We start from the raw sequence: 20,827 nt of genomic DNA on the forward strand, positions 1-20,827 counted from the left end.
TTTGTCTATTGAGCATCATTATTTCACTCTAGATCTTGAGTATTGGCAATAACAATGCACATAACATTTCCATTATGTATTAATAGAATATTTGTCAATAGTTACTGTAAACAGAAAATGCATCATAAAGTATATCGTGATCACATGAAGCTTGATACCAGATTGCATGAAGCTCTGATTTGTAAACAAGTATATATATATATATATATACATAAAGTCTCTGAATGATTGTATAATAAAAACTATAAAACAAATTCCCATACGTTTCGGCCGTAATGGCCGAAACGTATGGGAATTTGTTTTATAGTTTTTATTATATATATATATATATATATATATATATATATATCCCCCTTCCTTTAATTTCAAACCTGTCATTCAGGGGTATAATTTAGTTCTTGAAACATTTTTCTATTACAAAATACCAAAATTATGTCAGACTCCTTTGTAAATTTTTGTGGTCAAATCCTTAAACCACTACTTTTTGAGAACATAAACATGATAAATAGTGCAAAACAAAATGCTTAATAGAAACTAATAAAATAATTAACAGCCATCACTGACCAGTTAGTGTCAAGAATCAGTATTATCCTTACATCATTTTTTTGTACATCACAAGATATTGTATTTTGTAAACTTAACATACCTTCCAGCCAGTAGAGAAGTAACATCAAAATGAAATGAGGCAATTCTAATTTGAAACGGGGAAAATATTCTTATCTGATCTATCTCCAATTTTACAAACATGTCTAGATTTTTAAATGACACAAAATAATTCCCAATTTATAACAGGTTATTGGTTGCTCAATCACTATCATGTAAAATGTTGTTTTAAAAAATAATTCCCAATTTATAACAGCCAATAGGGCAAATAAAGTTCAAACACATGTAATGTAATATAATCAAGGTCAAGGGCAGTTATAACTGACCACTGTTAGAAATGTGAAACGTGATCAAAGAAACATCAGGGTATAGTGAAACGTGATCAAATAAACAAACACTAGCTAGCCACATGTACATTTTGTATAGTTCAACAGTTCTTATTTCTTTGAACAAACTAGTAAGGTGACCATTTAAAACTTCTTATAAAAATTATCAGATAACAGGTAATACCTAGTGATGTACAGTCATTGTTTTTTTTATTAATCACTATAGTACACAATGTACATTAGATTATTAATTAAAGACTTTAAAGTTTGGATAAAAAAATATTTCCACAAGACTGAATGTTTTTTTGTCTATTGAGCATCATTATTTCACTCTAGATCTTGAGTATTGGCAATAACAATGCACATAACATTTCCATTATGTATTAATAGAATATTTGTCAATAGTTACTGTAAACAGAAAATGCATCATAAAGTATATCGTGATCACATGAAGCTTGATACCAGATTGCATGAAGCTCTGATTTGTAAACAAGTATATATATATATATATATACCACTTCCTTTAATTTCAAACCCGTCATTCAGGGGTATAATTTAGTTCTTGAAACATTTTTTATTTTATATCTGGTTGTCACTGAAGAAAAACTGCTGGTCCTCACTACTTTTTCTATTACAAAATACCAAAATTATGTCAGACTCCTTTGTAAATTTTTGTGGTCAAATCCTTAAACCACTACTTTTCGAGAACATAAACATGATACATGTAAATAGTGCCAAACAAAATGCTTAATAGAAACCTGGCTACAGCCATTACTGACCAGTTAGTGTCAAGAATCAGTATTATCCTTACATCATTTTTTTGTACATTACAAGATATTGTATTTTGTAAACTTAACATACCTTCCAGCCAGTAGAGAAGTAACATCAAAAGGAAATGAGGTAATTCTTATTTGAAACGTGGAAAATATTCTCATCTGATCTATCTCCAATTTTTCAAACATGACTAGATTTTTAAATGACACAAAATAATTCCCAGCTTATAACAAATTATTGGTTGCTTGATCACTAGCATGTAAAATGTTGTTTTAAAAAAACTTCTGGTCACTGCACTGAATCCTATTTTTTACTTAAATTGACTTTATCTTTAATTTTTCAATACCGGTAATTATTTCTGTTTTAATCTTTAGCCTTTGACTTGAATGTGTAAGATCATCACATAGACTTTTAAAATAAAAGACAACTGCCAAATACATTTATATTCAAAAATTGGTCTGAACCAGTTTTGTCTGGTTTAATTCCAATAATTGAACCAGGTCCGCTTTTTTCCAGATCTTACACAAATTTTTTAACAATGAACATTGCCACAATTCAATTGTTGGTACGTACATGTAGCTATATAGCTAGCTAGTCAAGGATCAGGGTTCTCATTAAGAATCTGTTTGTAGCATGTATAGGCAAGTCAAAGAACTCATAGATACATGTACATGTACAAAATGTACCTTTGAAGGTCATGGTGGTTCTGAAAGTATGAGCAAAATATAAAGCAATGCATTGATTCATTGTCTTCATGACAAAATAGAATAAGGAAATAAAAACCTTTTCTTTTAAACTATGGCTGTTAAATGAGGATTACTGAATAAAAGCTGATCAATACAGACTGACAGACTTGAAACATCTTCAGACTCCCGGACCCTATCAGAAAATATAAGTTGAGAGATATGTTTTTGAGTTTAGGACTCATTGACTCTTCTTAGTTATAACCCTGCAAGGAGAATTTGAGAAGACTCAACAACTGTATACTGCCCCCTCCAAATCCCTTCCTCATCATGGCACATGTACATAAAGAAATATTTGACATTAGTTTCAAGTTGAAAAAAATTATGCCATCAATAAAATTAAGTACAGAAAAATAGAGAAAAGAAGTGCATATTAACAAATTAAATCTTTAAATAAAATGGGGATGGCTGGTATTATAATACCTCTTGAAAATATAACATACCTTCCAGCTACCAGATGAACAACACCAATTGAAAAAGACACCATTCTTAATCGAATGAAAACAATTTTAACTTGTTTTATCTCCAATCCAAAACATTATATACATATTGTCAAAATAATAAAAAATATTCCATGACATACATGTACGTGTTGTAAACGTGATTAGTATGATTAATCACAGGTGATTGCATTAATTGCTCATTGGCCATTTAAATTTAATTATTTTTGGAATGGACTTTAAACATGTCAAACTTGGACTTAACTCTGACTTTTCAATCTAAAATAATTTCAATTATTAAATCAATTATCAAAAGTATCAAAAAATATTTTACTATTTTCATTGGACAAATTTAATTGTGAAAATGAAAACCAGCATTTAAGTCTGTAGCTAATTGACATATATATACATAAGTTCTAACCAGTATTTTCTGGTTTATGCTAATAAGATGTTTTAATTGTAGATCAATATGACCTTGACATGCTAGATGTCTATTTTTTTTTTAATTAACTATGTTTAGAAATTTATTAACATACAAGGTCAAGAAATGTACATGTACATGATTCTAAATTTTCAAATGCAATATTGCATTTATTGACCTTATTAAACATGTTAAATAGCTCAATTCTGTGTTAATTTTCAAATATTAAAGCTAATTCATAACCAGGCCCAATGATTACATTCTAACTGTTATTCCCTATAGCTACATGTACATGTATCTATTAAAAATTTCATATTATTAGATAGATATAGGAAGATGTGGTATGAGTGCCAATGAGACAACTCTCAATCAAAATAAAAAATTTTAAAAAGTAAACCATTATAGGTCATGATCAATGTACGATAGTCTATCAAAACCTCATCATCCCTAAATTCATGACCATCATTAGCCCATTGGTAAATAATTGATATAGTTCCATTTTCAATAAAACATTTAAAAAAAAACCCACTCAAAATCCTTTTATAATATAAATAAAAATTTACTGTCATGAATGTATTGACCTATAATCACTGAAGCGATCAATAAGCCAACAGGGCAAATAAAGTTCAAACACATGTAATGTAATATAATCCACGTCAAGGGCAGTTACTGACCACTGTAAGAAATGTGAAACGTGGTAAAAAAAACATCAGGGTATAGTGAAACGTGATCAAATAAACAAACACTAGCCACATGTATAGTCCAACAGTTCTTATTTCTTTGAACAAACTAGTAATGTCCACAAGTATAAATAGGTGACCATTTAAAACTTCTTATCAAAATAATCAGATAATAGGTAATACCAAGGAGGTTATATTAGAAGGAGAGTGAACACTCTGCTTGAAACAAAATTAACATCCCCAGGATAGCAGTTCGATCAGAGAAAAATGATAAAAATATAAAGAAACCGACATGTTTATCACCCACTTGACATGGCCCTCTGATGTACCGGGCTGTTGCCGCGAGCAGTTCGGGCTAATAGATAAATCGCATATGTCACGTGGTTGTTATCAGTGAGTGGGTCATTAAAGTTCAGGAGTATTTTTGGTAACAATGCAGTATATAGGTGTTTTTGATATGGAAAAATATTGGACGCGCAATTTCAAAATCAATCGTCTGTCTACCGTGAAAAAAGATGAAGAAATGACAAAGTTATGAGGGTTTAAAGGAAAGTTGGTGTGCGATTTTTATTCAACACTACATTGCTTTTAACAAAGATTTTCGCTTCACCTGTCAATTCCTGTTGATGAGAATTGGCAGGTAATAATCATAGAAAATATACGAATATGCAAAGTACTTTAGTTACGGTGACCGGTAACGACCGGAAAGAATATTTGCAATTGAAACATAGAGAAATTTATCGGGTACAACGTAAAGGTGCATGCTTTCTGTTGGTTTTAACATTGACGGCAATAAGACAGATATTCGTTTCATTTCTATTGGTTAGAAGTTAACTTTTAGCATAAAACTTTAATTTTTAATTACTTAATAAAAATATCACAAAAAAATCGTATTAATATATCAATAATTATATTTCCGGTCAGTTTATGACACCTCGGGTGTTTCCGTTCTTACTCGGGTATGTAATTAGGACAAAATCTCCCTCTGTGACAGAGTCGATCTCAAGTAATTAACACCCACTTACAGAAAAGTCGGTAACATTTTATGTGTAATTATCGTCTTTCGTCCTCTCTCCTTCTAATATAACCTCCTTGGTAATACCTAGTGATGTACAGTCATGGTTTTTTATTAATCACTAAATGACACTATATATAGTACACAATGTACATTAGATTAAAGACTTTAAAGTTTGGATAAAAATAGCCAATGAAATTCATATACATTTATATAATTATGAATTGTACTTAATAATGTTAATGTAAAATATTAATTAAGACGTGGTAAAATTGTCAATGAAAAATATATCCACCATTGATGTAATAAATAAATATATATATTCCTACACTGCAACAAGTGTTTTACGATATTTCTCCACTCAGTTAAATTTTATTATTATTAATTAAAATTTATATTTAACTGTCAAGAGTGGAGAAATATTGCAATACATGAGTTATAATGTCGGAATCTGTTTCTCTGATGATTTTTATCCTTCTTTTCAACGATTTTGCAAAACATGTGCTCTTTAAATGCAACGTCATCAGACATGGTCACCTTTTTTCATTACGTCACAATAGGAAAATTCAGATAAAACAAAACATTTTGACGTCATAATCAAATTTAAGCTAAGGCCAAATAAAAATATGTGCATGGTTCCAGATACCCTACCTACCCTACTTTTTAGTCATAAAAATAACCTACCCTAAAGATTTTTTTGTCATTTTCCATGAAGCACTGTTAAAGTCAGAAGGTTGTTACCATAGACTGACTGACTCAATGTAAAAAAATAACATAAAATTTAAAAAAAATCCCTACCTACCTACAATGTACCCTAATTTTTATTTAGATGTACATCATGTACATAACTGGAACCACACATACTATTTTATTTGGCCTAATCATTTGCCGAAAACAGATATTTCACTAGTGAGGAGAACTATTTTTCTCTTGCCAATCAAGAAATGTGAAAATAGAACAAAAATTAGAGAAAAACAATTATACATGTATATGTAATTATTAAAGATAGATTGACATTATTTCTGAAAAAAATCTAAGTTAGCAGAAAAAAAGCTTAACCCTTTCCTCAATGGATTTTTTTTTTGCATACTTGATTCCCATATATATATTGTATATATGTTGAATTTTTCAATAAAATGCTGAAAATACAAATACATGTTTGTATGCTGTATTAATGCAATTTTCATATTGGATACAAATCTTATTAAGTCTGATGCAGACATAATGTCAAAGCATATAAACTGAGGTACAATGGGATGATTCCACTATATAGTTTAGGGCCGCTGAGCGGCCCTTAAATCGGCCAGCAGCCCCAAAAAAATGTACATGAAAATGAATTCCCAAATCAGGAAAATAAAATAAAAATCGATATTTCTGGAAAAGTTTCTCTCACCGATTAAGGCAACTATAATTTTTCATAGTTTGTAACAACGATTTAATTATGTCAACATGTGGCAAACAATTTTAGCAGTCTAATTCAATTGATTAATATGTTATGGGAGTATTCGATCTTGTAAAAGCAGATCGCCCAGCAGGTTGATAAAAATGGGTGTCAAAGCAGACCTCGGCAGAGAGCAAATTTAAATTTTGATATAACATTGATGAATAAAGTTTAATGGTCACCGATCTCGTAAAAGCAGATCGACCAGCAGAGCCGGTTATATAATATGATGAAAACTTGTTTTGAAAAAGAAATTATTTCCTCAAAAGACAAAAGTTTGACTGTTTTTTGAAAATAATGTTGATGATAGACCATTCATGAAATACGATGTCATCATTATGGAACTATTTCAAAAGTTTTGAATATGATCCAAATAATTTTAAAGAACACTGGTTTAATGCTTTAAATATCTTATCAATTAAGTATATGAACTTTTGTAATTGCTTTTCTGAATTCGACAATTGACCAGTTCAATTAGAAATCCATTTGAATCAAGGTAAATTTATAGAGATGACCTGCTGTGGAAAAAATACCCGATGAATGATTTTTTTCAGTGCTTTATGTTAGCTGAAATATATTTTTTGTAAGGCCTAAATTAAAATATTGGTTGTTTGCCCTTTTCCGACCCTATGTTTTGAAACAGGGTAGGTAGGTAGGTAAGATATTTTATTTTTTTCCCCAAAAAAATAACTTGGCTCGGTATATTATTTGTCATGGGTAGGCAGGTAGGTATAATATTTTATTTTATATATACAAACTCTGCATAATGTCATTTTTGTCTGTTTCAGAGGCAGATTTAGGGGGCCCAGGGGGCCCGGGCCCCCCCTTTTTGGGAAAAAAATTGGTTGCTTAGAAAGGCAATCACTGAAGCGTGACTGGAGCGGGCCCCCTCTTAGGTCAGTCAGTGGGCCCCCACTTATGAAAATTGCTGCATCCGCCACTGCGTTTTGTTTTTGCAAATAAATTTCTAGGACTATTAGTTTTGAAAAATAAAAATATTACAGAGAATGTGAAGCTAATTCATATGCACTACTATTTTGTTTTCAAATATCAAAATATAGAGTTGTGCCACATATCTTCAACGTTTATATGCCTGGAACTTTGAAGAGTTTGAACTTGCATTTATATTCCGTACTACGTACCTTGTACACTTACCTTAAGGATTTCTGTAAAAGATAACTTTGTACTGGTAAGATATGTCCGGGCAGACATACATTACTAGTAGAAAAAGTCCCTAGAGTGTTAAAAATTTCGTGTGTGCCTTTGTTTCCAATAAAAAATGCTACAAAACTTAAAACTCTGACAATTGTCACGTATTTTACATCGCATTTATAAATGATCTGTTTGGACAACTTGGCGATTTTACTGCCAGATATTCTTCACTTTACAGGGTTTTGTCACTTTTGATTCATGTCAGATATAAATAATATAGCGGCATCGTTAACATAATCATCCTGATCTGCGGATCCCAAAAGGCCATCCCTACATGGAATACAACGTCCGTTTACAAATTAGTTTGTACACACGTTGATAATTTTGTATCAAACGAACTTTTTTGTAAATGAACCCTGCTGGTACAGAGTAACGTACGTCATATCATGATTTCAGGAAGCGTTTAACATCGATTTCAAACAAATGCTTTGAAACTTCAAATGCAAGTGTTCATGTCAAACGCTCAGGTGAAACCAAACGGACTGAACCTTATACATTAAAGATAAAACCCGAGGATTCCGGTAAAAAAGTTTTGAGCGGGAAATACAAAATTAAGATTTTTGGTAGGAACGAAAAAATAAAATAAAATCTTGCTGGTAAATACAAATAAAAGATTTTCAGGCGGAACGAATTTAAAGGGTCGGTCGGTAAAGGGCAAACAAACAATATTTTAATTTAAGCCTAATAGGCCTACGTAACTATAGCTAAGATGATAGACTAGCAATGACTAGCAGACTAGTGCATCATGTTCAATGAAATTCATGTAATAACAGTAGCCCATCCATAATTATTCAAAATGTTACAACTTACATGAACATCAGTGTACAGGTTAAACTTAATAATATACATTTTGCGTTTTTACAGGAAAATAATGTTATTTCGTCTTAGATTTTATGCTTAAAAAATTTCCAAATAGAATAAAAATTCCCAATTTGATGTTCTAGGGACCCATTTGAAAACACCTGGAATCATCCCTGGGTACATGTACATGTACTACACAGGCATCATTATTGATTAAAGGGGATGGTTGTAATTTATTCATCTCAGTGGTACATGTATGCATGGTCAAAGAAGAAAACATGTCCTTCTGTCACGTTTTTAAGTCATAGCTTCTCGATACACATGTAATATACATTTCTTCCCAGAAATTGTATTTCCATGTACATGTAGCATCATCATGATCATGGTTAACAGGGAAATTTGAAATACAAGTACCATCTTACTTCTACAAATTTTAGCATCACATCCATCATGTCCATAACATTATCTACATTGTATAAGAAAACCAAATCACATTAAAAAATATAGCATCACATTACCCTGATGCTAAAAGGCCCTGGGGAGAACGTTCAACACTATTTAATACATACACCATGTACACTGTATTACAAAATTTTTCAACCATAAACAAAAATAAATTCTTTTTAATTTCATTTTCAACTGCAGAAAAGAAAATATTTATGAACATCCTGAGGAAACATTTTGAGGAATATTTATTTATTATCGGTTGTTACATTGTTACGTACCAGGCCATATTATTCATTTCACCCCCTCCCCCCCCCCCCCCCCCCCCCCGCCCCAAAAAAAAAAAATCAAATCGTCGTCTCTTTATTCTCGGCAAAAGGACTTATTATGATACACATCCTTGTGTTGTGTTTATAAAAGATGTAAAGCAATAGAAATGAAAATATAAACACAAACAAGGTATTCAATTTGTAAACAACATTCGGGTTAGAGGTGTTTCATAACAATTTTCAAACGATAAATGCAAAAAATGGTATTTTTTCTTGGTGAATTTAAATATTCACTTATTCTTACCCTCCTGCCAATAAATGCACTCCTATGTGGTTGGTTCCAGACATTATTTTTCTTGTATTTACAGTTTACATCCCATAACACGCTGGTACTATTGACGATTGTTTGAAAATTTTCCTAGGCTATTTGGAACTCCTCCAGTGTTTTCATTAAACTCCTAAGTACCAGAAGAAAAGCTGACTGCAATGTACCAATTTGATAAATGAAATATTATTGTCTTTTTCCTTTTCATAAAAATTCTTACAACAAGAAAAATATTGACTTGTTGAGTTGATTCCACGTAAATATGACACATTAATAAACTTGTATTGTATATTTTGAACCGATGTTATTTTGATCCGTTGCATTGGTATTTAGTTATATCCCAATGAATAAATTCTTTATTTATTTTCCGTTCACGTCGTCAATGCGTGAACACCGGCCTTCATCAAAAATCGGTTAATAGGTTACAAGAGAATAGACTTGAATGGAGAATTTTAGGCGCATTAAATAAACATTTTTTAATAAACATCAAAACTTGTATGTGTTTTAGATAGGGGATACTTTAATATACACAAACAAATATATTAGGTACATACAAATTATTTTCAACTTGAAAAGCCGGAACACGGTCGCTTTGATTCCCCTTTTTGAATTTATTTTTAGGTCACGGCATTTATATTTGATGTATGCACGATATATCTCAAGAGTTATTTATATTATTTTGCTGCCTCTCACGATTTCTCCCCAATTTGCTCATTCTGTATAAAACATGGAAAAAAAACCAGGCGGATCATCAAAATTAGTCGGTTCATCATTCATCATGATAAAAGGGGGGAGAGAAAAAAAGGGGTGGACGTAGAATTTTGAAAATGAATATCATGACTTCGGCTGTTTCTACCCATTTTGAGTGATTGATATATTTTACATTCCAAAGAAGTGACCTTACCAGCGGCACAAGTCCTGTGACTGAAAAATGAAGCAGAAATACTGAATTGTTTACCGAATGTGAAAATAAAATGTTCCCATGACCTCGCCAAACAAAATAAGCATCAATCTGAAAAACAAACTCCAACCAGCACACCGCCAGCATAGCAAATGGTCCAATGAAATATAAACTGACTTCAACTAGACATCGATCAGTCATTTTTGGGGGAGATGTGAGGGCGTTTTTTTTAACACTACCCTCGAGACACTACCATCCACAATTTTCAACATCATTCAAAAAGTGTCCGAGTTTCTTTTATTATTTATGAAGCAAAGAAGAAAGAAGAAAAATGCATGCATAATTTATATATATAGACAATAGACAATAGACAATATTTATTAGCACAAAGTGAAACACCGTGATGCATTTACATTAAATGGTTATGGCATACAGTATTAAGACAATAAACTGACAATAGTTGAATTGATTATAATTATATTAGAGTGACATTGGTATTCACAGCAAAGAAAAAGAAAAAAGACTATCAATATGTGTGTATTTATGGCAAGCCGTTGTGGAATTTATTCCCTATTTATTAATATTAAAAAATCATTTATTAATATTAATAAATGATTTTTTAATATTAATAAATCATTTTTTAATATTAATAAATCGAATTTTTAATATTAAATAATACGCTCATTTTTTAATATTAATAAATGAATATTTAATATTAAAAATTCATTTATTAATATTAAAAAATCATTTTTTAATATTAAATATTCAGTCTGATTTCTTAATATTAATAAATGAATTTTTAATATTAAATAATACGCTGATTTTTTAATATTAAAAAATCATTTATTAATATTAAAAAATCAACATCAATGTAACCTTAGCGTTTAATATAAGGCAAATCAATCATTATCTGTCAAACGCTTTAATGATGATTGAACTCCCAGATGGAAACGAAAGAATTGTCGCTATTTTATTTACCTCAAATTGGAATATCTGCTTAATTAACACTTACATGCCAACAAGGGAAACCGATTCACAGTATGAATATGGAGTCTGTCTGGATATAATTCACTCAATTATAGAGAAATATCAATCAACTCATCAAGTAGTTGTCTGTGGAGATCTAAATGGTACTCTCGCTACTAGTAGGAATAACAAACATGACCAGCTTTTGAAACAATTTGTTTTGGAAATGAACCTATCTACTGTCGGAAATTATGGTGAACAAAAAACATTCTTCCACCATTCAGGACAATCTTCTTCGCAAATTGACTACATACTGACCAACAACAAGGATATTTATTGTAATCATGAGATCTGGGAAAACACATCATCTAATGTCTCTTCTCATGTACCTGTCTCAATGATCACTAATATTGCTGTCCCTCTGCTTGAAAAATTCTCTAATCAAAATAAAAAAACTGTTCAAAGACTGAAATGGAATGAGATTGATGAACAACTATACCGGGATACTATCTCAGAAAAACTATCTGACATAAGGGAAGACAAAACAACCTCAGAGAACATTAAAACTCTGACATCTATTCTGTTAAAAGCTTCGCATCTGGCAGTCCCATCAAAAATAACCAAGCTAAAAGGTCCAAAATGGAAAGCCTCACCGAAAGTCAGGAAACATCTCAAAACCTGCAAACAATTATATTCTAAGTGGAAAGCACTGGGTAAACCAGAAAATCATCAAAGCAAGCAAGATCTCAAAAGTGAAAAGAAGAAACTCCGCAGTCAACAGAGACAAGAACAGGCAACTGACAGGAGAAAGCTATATGAGCAAATTATGGACAATCCTTCATCTGAACTCTTCTTCAAACTCATCAATAGAAATAAATCAAAGTCTAAAACGGAAACTTCCGGCTTGGAAATTGACGGTAAATTTGACTTCTCTTCCCAAAATCAAAGCCGTGCCTTCGCAAATTACTACGAAGATCTCAGCCTTCCAAAAGAGAACGAATATGACAATGCTTATCTGGAACTCTGCCAAATAAGACAGAAAATAGTTGAGGAAACTTTCAGTCAAAATCTGCCATCAATGGACCCATACACAGAAAAGGAAGTAAAACAAGCAATTGAATTCTTAAACACAGGTAAATCAGCGGACGAACACGGAATATGTGCAGAACATCTTAAATACGCTCAACACACTGTGGTACCAGTGATCACAAAAATTTTCAATAAAATCTTGCAGGAAAGAAAAGTCCCAGTTGACTTCAAATCAGGAATCTTGACGCCAGTCTTAAAAAAGGAAAAAAATCCATCTCTGGTTAACAGTTACCGTGGCATCACTGTGACTCCAGTACTCTCCAAACTACACGAATTCTGCATTCTTGGCAAACTCTTTATTAACTCTGGTACTGACTTACAATTTGGATTTACTGCAGGTCTGTGGCCACTCTTCGCAAGTCTAATAATCTCTGAGTGTAAATGTGAAATAAGCAGTGCATTATCCTTATATCTAGCAACTGTCGACGTCCAATCGGCTTTTGATGTCGTCCAACATACCATTCTTCTTGACAAGCTTCTCGACCGTGGAACACACCCTGATATATGGTTACTAATTAAAGACTTCTACAGCGGTCTCACCTCCAAAGTTAAATGGCAGGGAGAATTCAGTGACAGCTTTAACATCCAACAAGGAGTTAGACAAGGGGGTATTCTATCAACCCACTTATATAAAATATTTGTGGAAGATCTTCTTAAAGAACTGGAAGAAAACTCATTAGGGTTTATATTAGGCACAATATACTGTGGCGCACCAACATGTGCTGATGATGTAGCACTACTGAGCTCAAATCCAGAAGAACTTCAGGTGATGCTTAATATTCTACAGAGATATGCAAACCAACATCAGTATACTATTCACCCGACTAAATCCAAAATTATCCACTATAGATCATCAAAAAATCCCGAGCCTTACTCCTGGAACATGTCGGGAAAGGAAATTTCTGCTTCTGAAGAAACGGTACATCTGGGTATAAAACGAACATCTAGAAAGGAATGTGATATCAACATAGAGGATCGCATCAAATCTGCAAGAAGAACCAAGTATGCTCTAATGAACTCAGGTCTGCATGGAACCAACGGCTTAAATCCCAAAATCTCCGTTACAATATACAAAAGCTATGTATTACCTAGACTCTTGTATGGCTTGGAAGTCCTAACTCTTACCAAAACTCAAATGGAACTACTGGAAAAGTTTCACAAAGAAACTCTCAGATCAATTCAATCTTTCTCTAAAAGAACGGCTATTCCTGCCATTTATTTGCTACTGGGTGTCCTACCGGTAGAAGGAGAAATCCATAGAAAGAAACTGACACTCTTACATGCAATTCTGTCCTGTGACAACTCTAAATTAAAGGAAATTCTTAAAAGACAAATATCCGTCAATTCCGATAATCCTAAAAGCTTCTTTCATCAATCAATTTTACTGCTACAACAATACAACCTGCCAAACATTCTTGACTCCAGTATAAAACTTCCTTCAAAAGGTGTATGGAAAAAAATCCTGAGATCCACAATTAACAAATACTGGACCTATGAACTACAAGAAAAGGCAAAGTCAAAATCATCATTGAGTTCACTCAACACAACCATTTTAGAGATAGGTACTGTCCACCCAGTCTGGGAATCTGCATCACAGAGCTTGTTAGATGTACGGAAAAGCATGATCAAAGCTCGTATGCTCACTGGTACATACTTGGTACAGGCCGACAAATACAAATTTAGTCAATACAAGATAAATGCAACATGCCTGCTGTGTCAGAGGGAGGACGAAGATTTAACGCATGTCTTAACATTCTGTCCAGCTTTAAGGGAAACTCGTATGAAGTATTTCCTTCCTCTCAAAATCCTGGTCACAAATATCATAGGTTGCAAAGGATGGGAACATCTTTTTAACATTAACCAAAACATTGTAGCACTTTTGCTAGATTTCTCAGTTTTCCACAGTATGCAAAACCTCAGTAAAACCCAGAAGATGAATGTCGAGTCACTGACTAGAGACTTCTGTTACAAAATACATATCTGCCGCTTACAGCTTCTTAAGAACTTAGAAAACAAGTGAAATTCAAATGGAAATATGTGAATGCTAGGAATGATTAGTATAGACAATGTACTTTAGTAACTTTTGTACCTAAGCAATTTTTACTTTTTTACTTATGATGGACAAGTTGGGTTTTAGAATTTATGCCTCCAAACATGTACATTTTATTTTTCTAATCCTGTGAATATTTTTCCATCCCAAATTTATTTGTATTTTTATCTCTTAACCATGTTAACCTCTCCACCATATGTACAGAGCACGTCTACTGGCCCTTTTTTACATTATTAATTTTGTCGATTATTTTTACCTTTTTTTGTTTTTTTTTACTTTTTAACCCTATTGTAATTAACTTTTAAAAATATAAAATAAATCTTTGATTAACCCACTAATGTAAATACTCCTGATTACCCATTGCGGGGTGTTCCTTAGATAGGAAGCTAATACACAAGAAAGAAAGAAGATGATTATTGGACAAGTCGGTCCATAGAAATTTTGGAGACTAGTCTATGTTAAGTTAACTCGGACCAATATTTTTATATTATTGACAGAACGTCTAGTATTATATATATGCATGGACACTATTTTCTTCCAATTGCCAATATTTTTATACTATTGACAGAACGTCTAGTGCCTGTGCTCGGACCATCTTATATCGACCCTGACAAGTATTTTAGGAAAGTTTGAACTATTTAATGATTATAAACCATTAAATATTAAATGTTTAATTAGATTTTCTTTTAATAGTTTCTGAACTTGCCAAAATAAAAGCGTTTTAGGGACAAAACAAATTGAGAATGACCGATATTTGGCAAACATACCACAGTACCGTGGTTAAATATTCTGCATTGCCCCTATCAGAGCTTTGAAAAGATCTATTCATATCAATAGTTAAGTTCAGGAACAAATCAAAACATAATGTCACATTCAAGTGAACCACTGACTAAATTCTCGATCGATTTATTTACTTGGGTCGACATATAAAGCGATTTGTATGCATCTTTTTACTAGTCAAATAAGACACGGAATTTCGACCCTTCCATTTTTTACATTCAAATAATTGTAATACGATTTCCCTAACTTGGAGTCTGGACTAAGTAAACATACAAACTATTAGTCCAATGCATACAGTTGAGTTACCTTGTTTCTTCCAGGGGCGTAGCTGCCTTAGGCACGTTAGGCACGTGTCTACACATAATTTTTGTATAAAAAAATTAATAAACAACGCTATCTGCAGATGCACGCTAGAGAAGTCGTCAAAACTCTTTAATTGCGTAAACCCCTGAGGGTTTACGCAGTATATATTGGACGAGTGATGTAGCCTTTCGGAACACCGGATGTTAGTCGGAACACTTCTGGTCTTTCTATGACCACCTTTCAAATACATGCGCAATAGCTATGACCACCTTTCAAATGCATGCGCAATAGCTTACAAATCTGTTGAATATGCATTAGCATCTTAAGTTGCTATAGAGATATTTTACGTATGATCTGAAATTTATTATGATATAATATTTTCTTGCACACGATTACAAGCTGCTAATATTAACCTACATGCGTAGTATTTTAATTAGTCAAACGATGTAACCAGCTGTGTTTAGATATGAGATAAGATTTCATGTAAACAATGCGCTTTATATTCTGAACGAGAATAATTAAAAATAAAATCTTTAGAAAGAGTTTTAGTAGCATTTTATTTTAGATTTTACGTTTAGTGAAGATGTACATGTTGTAAAAAGCAAGCTATTTATTTTGTTATACTGAAATTAAAGGGAAGTCTTTCTTGCATATGATTAAATTACAGTTATTTTTTTTGGTTAAATATTGCAACTTTAATAAAAAAAAAAATGGTTATTAAAAATAAAATTAAATAGATATTGAATATGAAAAAATAAAATATTTTGAACGAGAACAATTAAAAATAATATCTTTAAAAAAAGTATTAGCACTTTTTGAAATTTAACGTCTAGGATAGACCAAGGACATGGAAATAAAATCATAAATACGTGCCTCAAATAGGTGTAAAAACGAGGATTTAAAAAAAAATCGTTTATTGAAAATAACGTTAAAATTAATTATGAAAGTTATGTCCGTATTTATTTTCATTAATATTGCAAATTTAAAGTTATTTTCTTTGTTTAAATATTGCAACATTATTTACTTTTTTTAATAACCTCTGAATCCTTTTCGTCATTAAAATGCGACTGCGCTTGGTGAACGCTTTTACTTCAGGAAAATTTTAATGGAACATAAAAAAAATCATTCAGCTCAAGCGTTTGTCAAACGTATATACATGTACCTGTAAACTGCACGCACATAATAAAAACGCTACACGAGCGTTGAAAACGCTACAGATAAGTTTTAGACACGTTAAGGGCACATTGCATACAAAAATACTCGTCGCCTTAAAGCTTTCATTTAGGAAAAGAAGTCCGATACGGGTGAAACTTCATCAAACCTACAGAAGATATTACACCCTCTCTAACCATGCAACATGGGACTAGACATAGAAGTATAGGAACTACTCACATTAGTTTGAGCTGTACAAGATCTACAAAAATATCCCGCCTGCCTCAAAGGTGCATATAGGATCGACCATGGTCCAGCACTAATGATACAAATACCAACCAGAGTTACAATGACGTGGTAGTAAGTCTTTAAAGGCCACCGAGCGGCCTCCAAAAATGAAAAAAAAAACTACTATTTAGTCGGCTATTAAATGCCCCGACCATTAAGATTTAAAAACAAAAATCAAACAAAACTAAACAGCCTTATTGATAACAAAATAATTTACGAAAACAACTTGACCGACATGAATTATGAACAACAACCACTGTACTACATGTTTCTGGCTTTAGAATGGACATTGGCACATAAACAATGTGGTGGCCATAAACCCAACCCTCCCAAATGAACCAAACCTTAAGGACAACACATCGCAAGAAAAACTGTAAAATATCAGTTGCAATTCGCGTCCCTAAAATTATGGGTACGGTGCACAATAATCACTTACATAAAAACAATAGACACAAATCACTGAAATAATCGAACTTACCGAAAGCTATTTCAAAGCTAGTGAACATGTAGACGAACCAGTGGACATAGACGGACTGGTAAACATGTAAACAGACGGGCGAATGTGACAGACTTATTGACAAACATTCACATATAGACAGACCTGCAGTTGGGAATGTAGGAAGACCAGGAGAAACGCTAAGGTACGCTTTACGCACACCCAATACACGCTTTAAGCTCGTTGTGCACACGATACAGATATGATTGACAGGTTGAATGCATCAAAATTACTAGCGTTTTGGTAGCGTGCATGATTTTTTTTTACCTCGGCCGACGTACGTCGGATCTATACGTTGATGTGTGAAGCCGGTATTACATTATTTAAACCACTAAACAGGCAATGTCAGTTTCTAATTCTTATGCACAACAAAAGTAATATAAGACAATACATCTTTATTAAACAATTATCTAATATATATATAATGCCAAACAAGCATTTGGGTTTACGATTGCATTTCTTTTTTTAAAGAAAGCAACTTGTTATCAAATATCATGTATATGTTACAGTGAATTTGTATAATCAGGGATTATGTAGAATCCCTGATTTTTCAGGGAATATGTAGAATCACTAAAATCATTAGTAATTATATATAATCCCTGAAAATGACCAGTGATTTTACATAATCACTGAACATTTTAATAATTATTCTACAAATTCCCTAATATTTTTTTCAGGGATTATGAATAATTTAAGGATCCTTTGTTTGATAAAAAAGAATAATACATATAGAATAATCATCATTTTTTACTTTCATAGTTTAGTTTAAACATATTTTATTTGCTGAATTAAAGCAAAATGGATTAGACACAAATAAATCATACTTTCATATTCCTTGTAGATGAAATAATTTTGCTTTTAAACACAGAGGACGATCTTAAAGATACAACCAACTGAAGGTTTAGAGATAAAGTTGAAAACTTTCAAAATTAATATTATCAAGATTCACTTTAAAGCGATAACTTTACATGTATTGTTTGTTTATTAAAAGCCAGAGTCCAATGGATATTCATGTTCTATTTGTAAATCCACAGAGCATGTTCTTTGTGGTACATGGAAAACAAATTATGGAACATCTGTTTTTTGGGGTTTTTTTTTTTTGTTTTGTTTTTGTTCAAATGAACAAGAAAATTTAAACAGAGCGAACTTACGCATCTAAATGTATAGAAAAACTAAGGATTGACAATTAGAACGAAAGTTTAGAGGAAACTGGCATTTGGTGCAATATTCTCTTAGCATAATTCCACAGGGTGAAAAAGGAAAGGGGATACCAAAAAACTTAATGATAATTGTTCACCAAAAGTCTGAAAAAGGATATCGCCTGGCCAAAAAACATTAGTTTCTTGCTTGAACCAGTTCGGTGTTGCTAATTCCCTTTTTGGGGGGTACCTACAGATTTTTTAAGGAACACTTTATTTCTCTTAAGCGGGTCATAAAATCTGATTCGATATGTGAATGAAAATGGTTTCTAAAATGTGGATATTGTGGTAATAACAGATGTAAGGCATTTATTTTAATATATTGTGTTTAACATTTTAATATATTGTGCCTAACATTTAAAAAAAATAGGGTTATCATTTTGATATTTTGTGCTTAACATTTTACAGTTTATGTTTATACAGTGTAATGCTGTTTTCTTATGATCATTTATAGCATAAATTATTTGACGTTTATTCATTTTCTTTATAAATAAAACTATTTTTTCACTTCAGTTATTATGTATAATCCCTGACCTTTTTTCTAGTGATTATACATAATCCCTGAAAATTTTAGTGATTATATATAATCCCTAAACTGGCCAGTGATTCTACATAATCCCTGAAAATTTCAGGGATTCTACATAATCACTGATTATACAAATTCACTGTAACATATACACTAGTAACTATTAGTGAATGGAGTATTGGATATACTTAAATGTCATCATATGCCCCCTTTATATAGAAAATATAACTAGAACTTTCGTTCAGATCATTTCGCTTCTATCAACAAATGCTAGAATAAACCTCAACTTAGTTATAAGTAAATGAGCTGTAACGACAAATTATTCACCAAAAGAGAAGCCTTTCATGTCCCTCTCTGGAACGAGGCGTAAATTTTTGTTTTACGTAAGGACTTATTGCCACCTCAACTTACACACATGATTTTTTGTTAATTAGTTGCAGGTTTTCAACTAGCTTCCCACTTAGTCTTCATTCTACCTACATAAAACCGTGCCAAAGTTGGGCGTCCGTTTGGCTGTGCAGGATGTATACAGACGCAGTCAATTCAGGTCAGAATGGGGACGTTAAATCCGATGCATGATGGAGAGAGAATGCCACGCTCTCTGCACGTTAAGAAACTTGCAACAACTCTTTGAGGGGTTCGTAGGTGGTCTACTGAAATTCTAAATTTATGTTCCTATCCAATAAATCCTCATTTGCCAATGCATGGGATTTCCAAATTTCCAGACCTTCGTCCTCGACGACCCCTATTACAGAACCTAGCTTCCTGTTATATTTATCATTATTTTGATTTTGTCCTGAACATGTATGAACTATTTGCCACTGGACGTTAAACAATCCATCAATCAATCAAGCTTTCAGTAACTTCGAGTAATCAAAAATCTACGTGTAATGACCATAAACATGCATTCAAATTCCTTAGCAGGTAGGGAGTATATACAGGATATAAGGAAATATGAATTTCTTGAATTTTGTCCCAAAGTATGAACAGAACTTCTGCCCGAGGCATTGACTGTGTGTATATCATTAGTATGTGTTTGTGTAGCCAGGGGCAAGATCGTCAATATACATGTACTTTCAATTGACGTATATTAATTATTCCCAATCAGAAAGAAATAGATGTGAAAATACTATATAAGTTATGCTGCTTAATTAAGGGCTTATTTAATAAAGAAAATGTTGTATGATTACCAATGAGACAACTCTCCACAAGAGACCAAATGACACAGAAAGTAAAAACTATAGGTCACCGTATGGCCTTCAACAATGAGCAAAGCCCATACTGCATAGTCAGCTACCCGCACTGGGCAACACATATTGTAGATATTTTTATTGCACTGGCTACATCTAAATTACAAAAACATTATTGTTACATTGGAGACTACTAGTAGTTGCCGGAATAAATGGTTGGGTAGGGATCTGAATAATTACAAATGTAACATATCATTTAGGTATACGGCTACCATGTTACATTGCGTTATTGTTACATTAATGCACTTCAATGTACGCTAGATTTATTAAACTAGTCTCTAATGTAACAATAATTTGTATACGACCGCAAAAAAATTTTGCAGTCGTATTGTG

General features: G+C 32.3%; 1 protein-coding gene across 2 annotated transcripts in view; it reads right to left on the bottom strand.

Annotated features, from left to right (window-relative positions):
• The window catches only part of LOC143057296 (solute carrier family 25 member 36-like), a 29,802-nt gene extending 20,061 nt beyond the window's left edge, over positions 1 to 9,741 (bottom strand). The window contains exon 1 of one of the 2 annotated variants that reach the window (XM_076230591.1): positions 9,474 to 9,741. In XM_076230591.1, coding sequence (XP_076086706.1) covers positions 9,474 to 9,517 — 44 coding nt within the window. In that variant the 5' untranslated portion in view covers positions 9,518 to 9,741. Of the gene's footprint in view, positions 1 to 2,889; positions 3,024 to 9,473 lie in introns of those variants that run through there. The other variant, XM_076230592.1, reaches the window with a different exon arrangement.
• Between the last annotated feature and the right edge of the window lie 11,086 nt (positions 9,742 to 20,827).

The sequence above is a fragment of the Mytilus galloprovincialis genome, chromosome 13 (assembly GCF_965363235.1).
Source record: "Mytilus galloprovincialis chromosome 13, xbMytGall1.hap1.1, whole genome shotgun sequence".
Taxonomy (NCBI): Eukaryota; Metazoa; Mollusca; class Bivalvia; order Mytilida; family Mytilidae; genus Mytilus; species Mytilus galloprovincialis.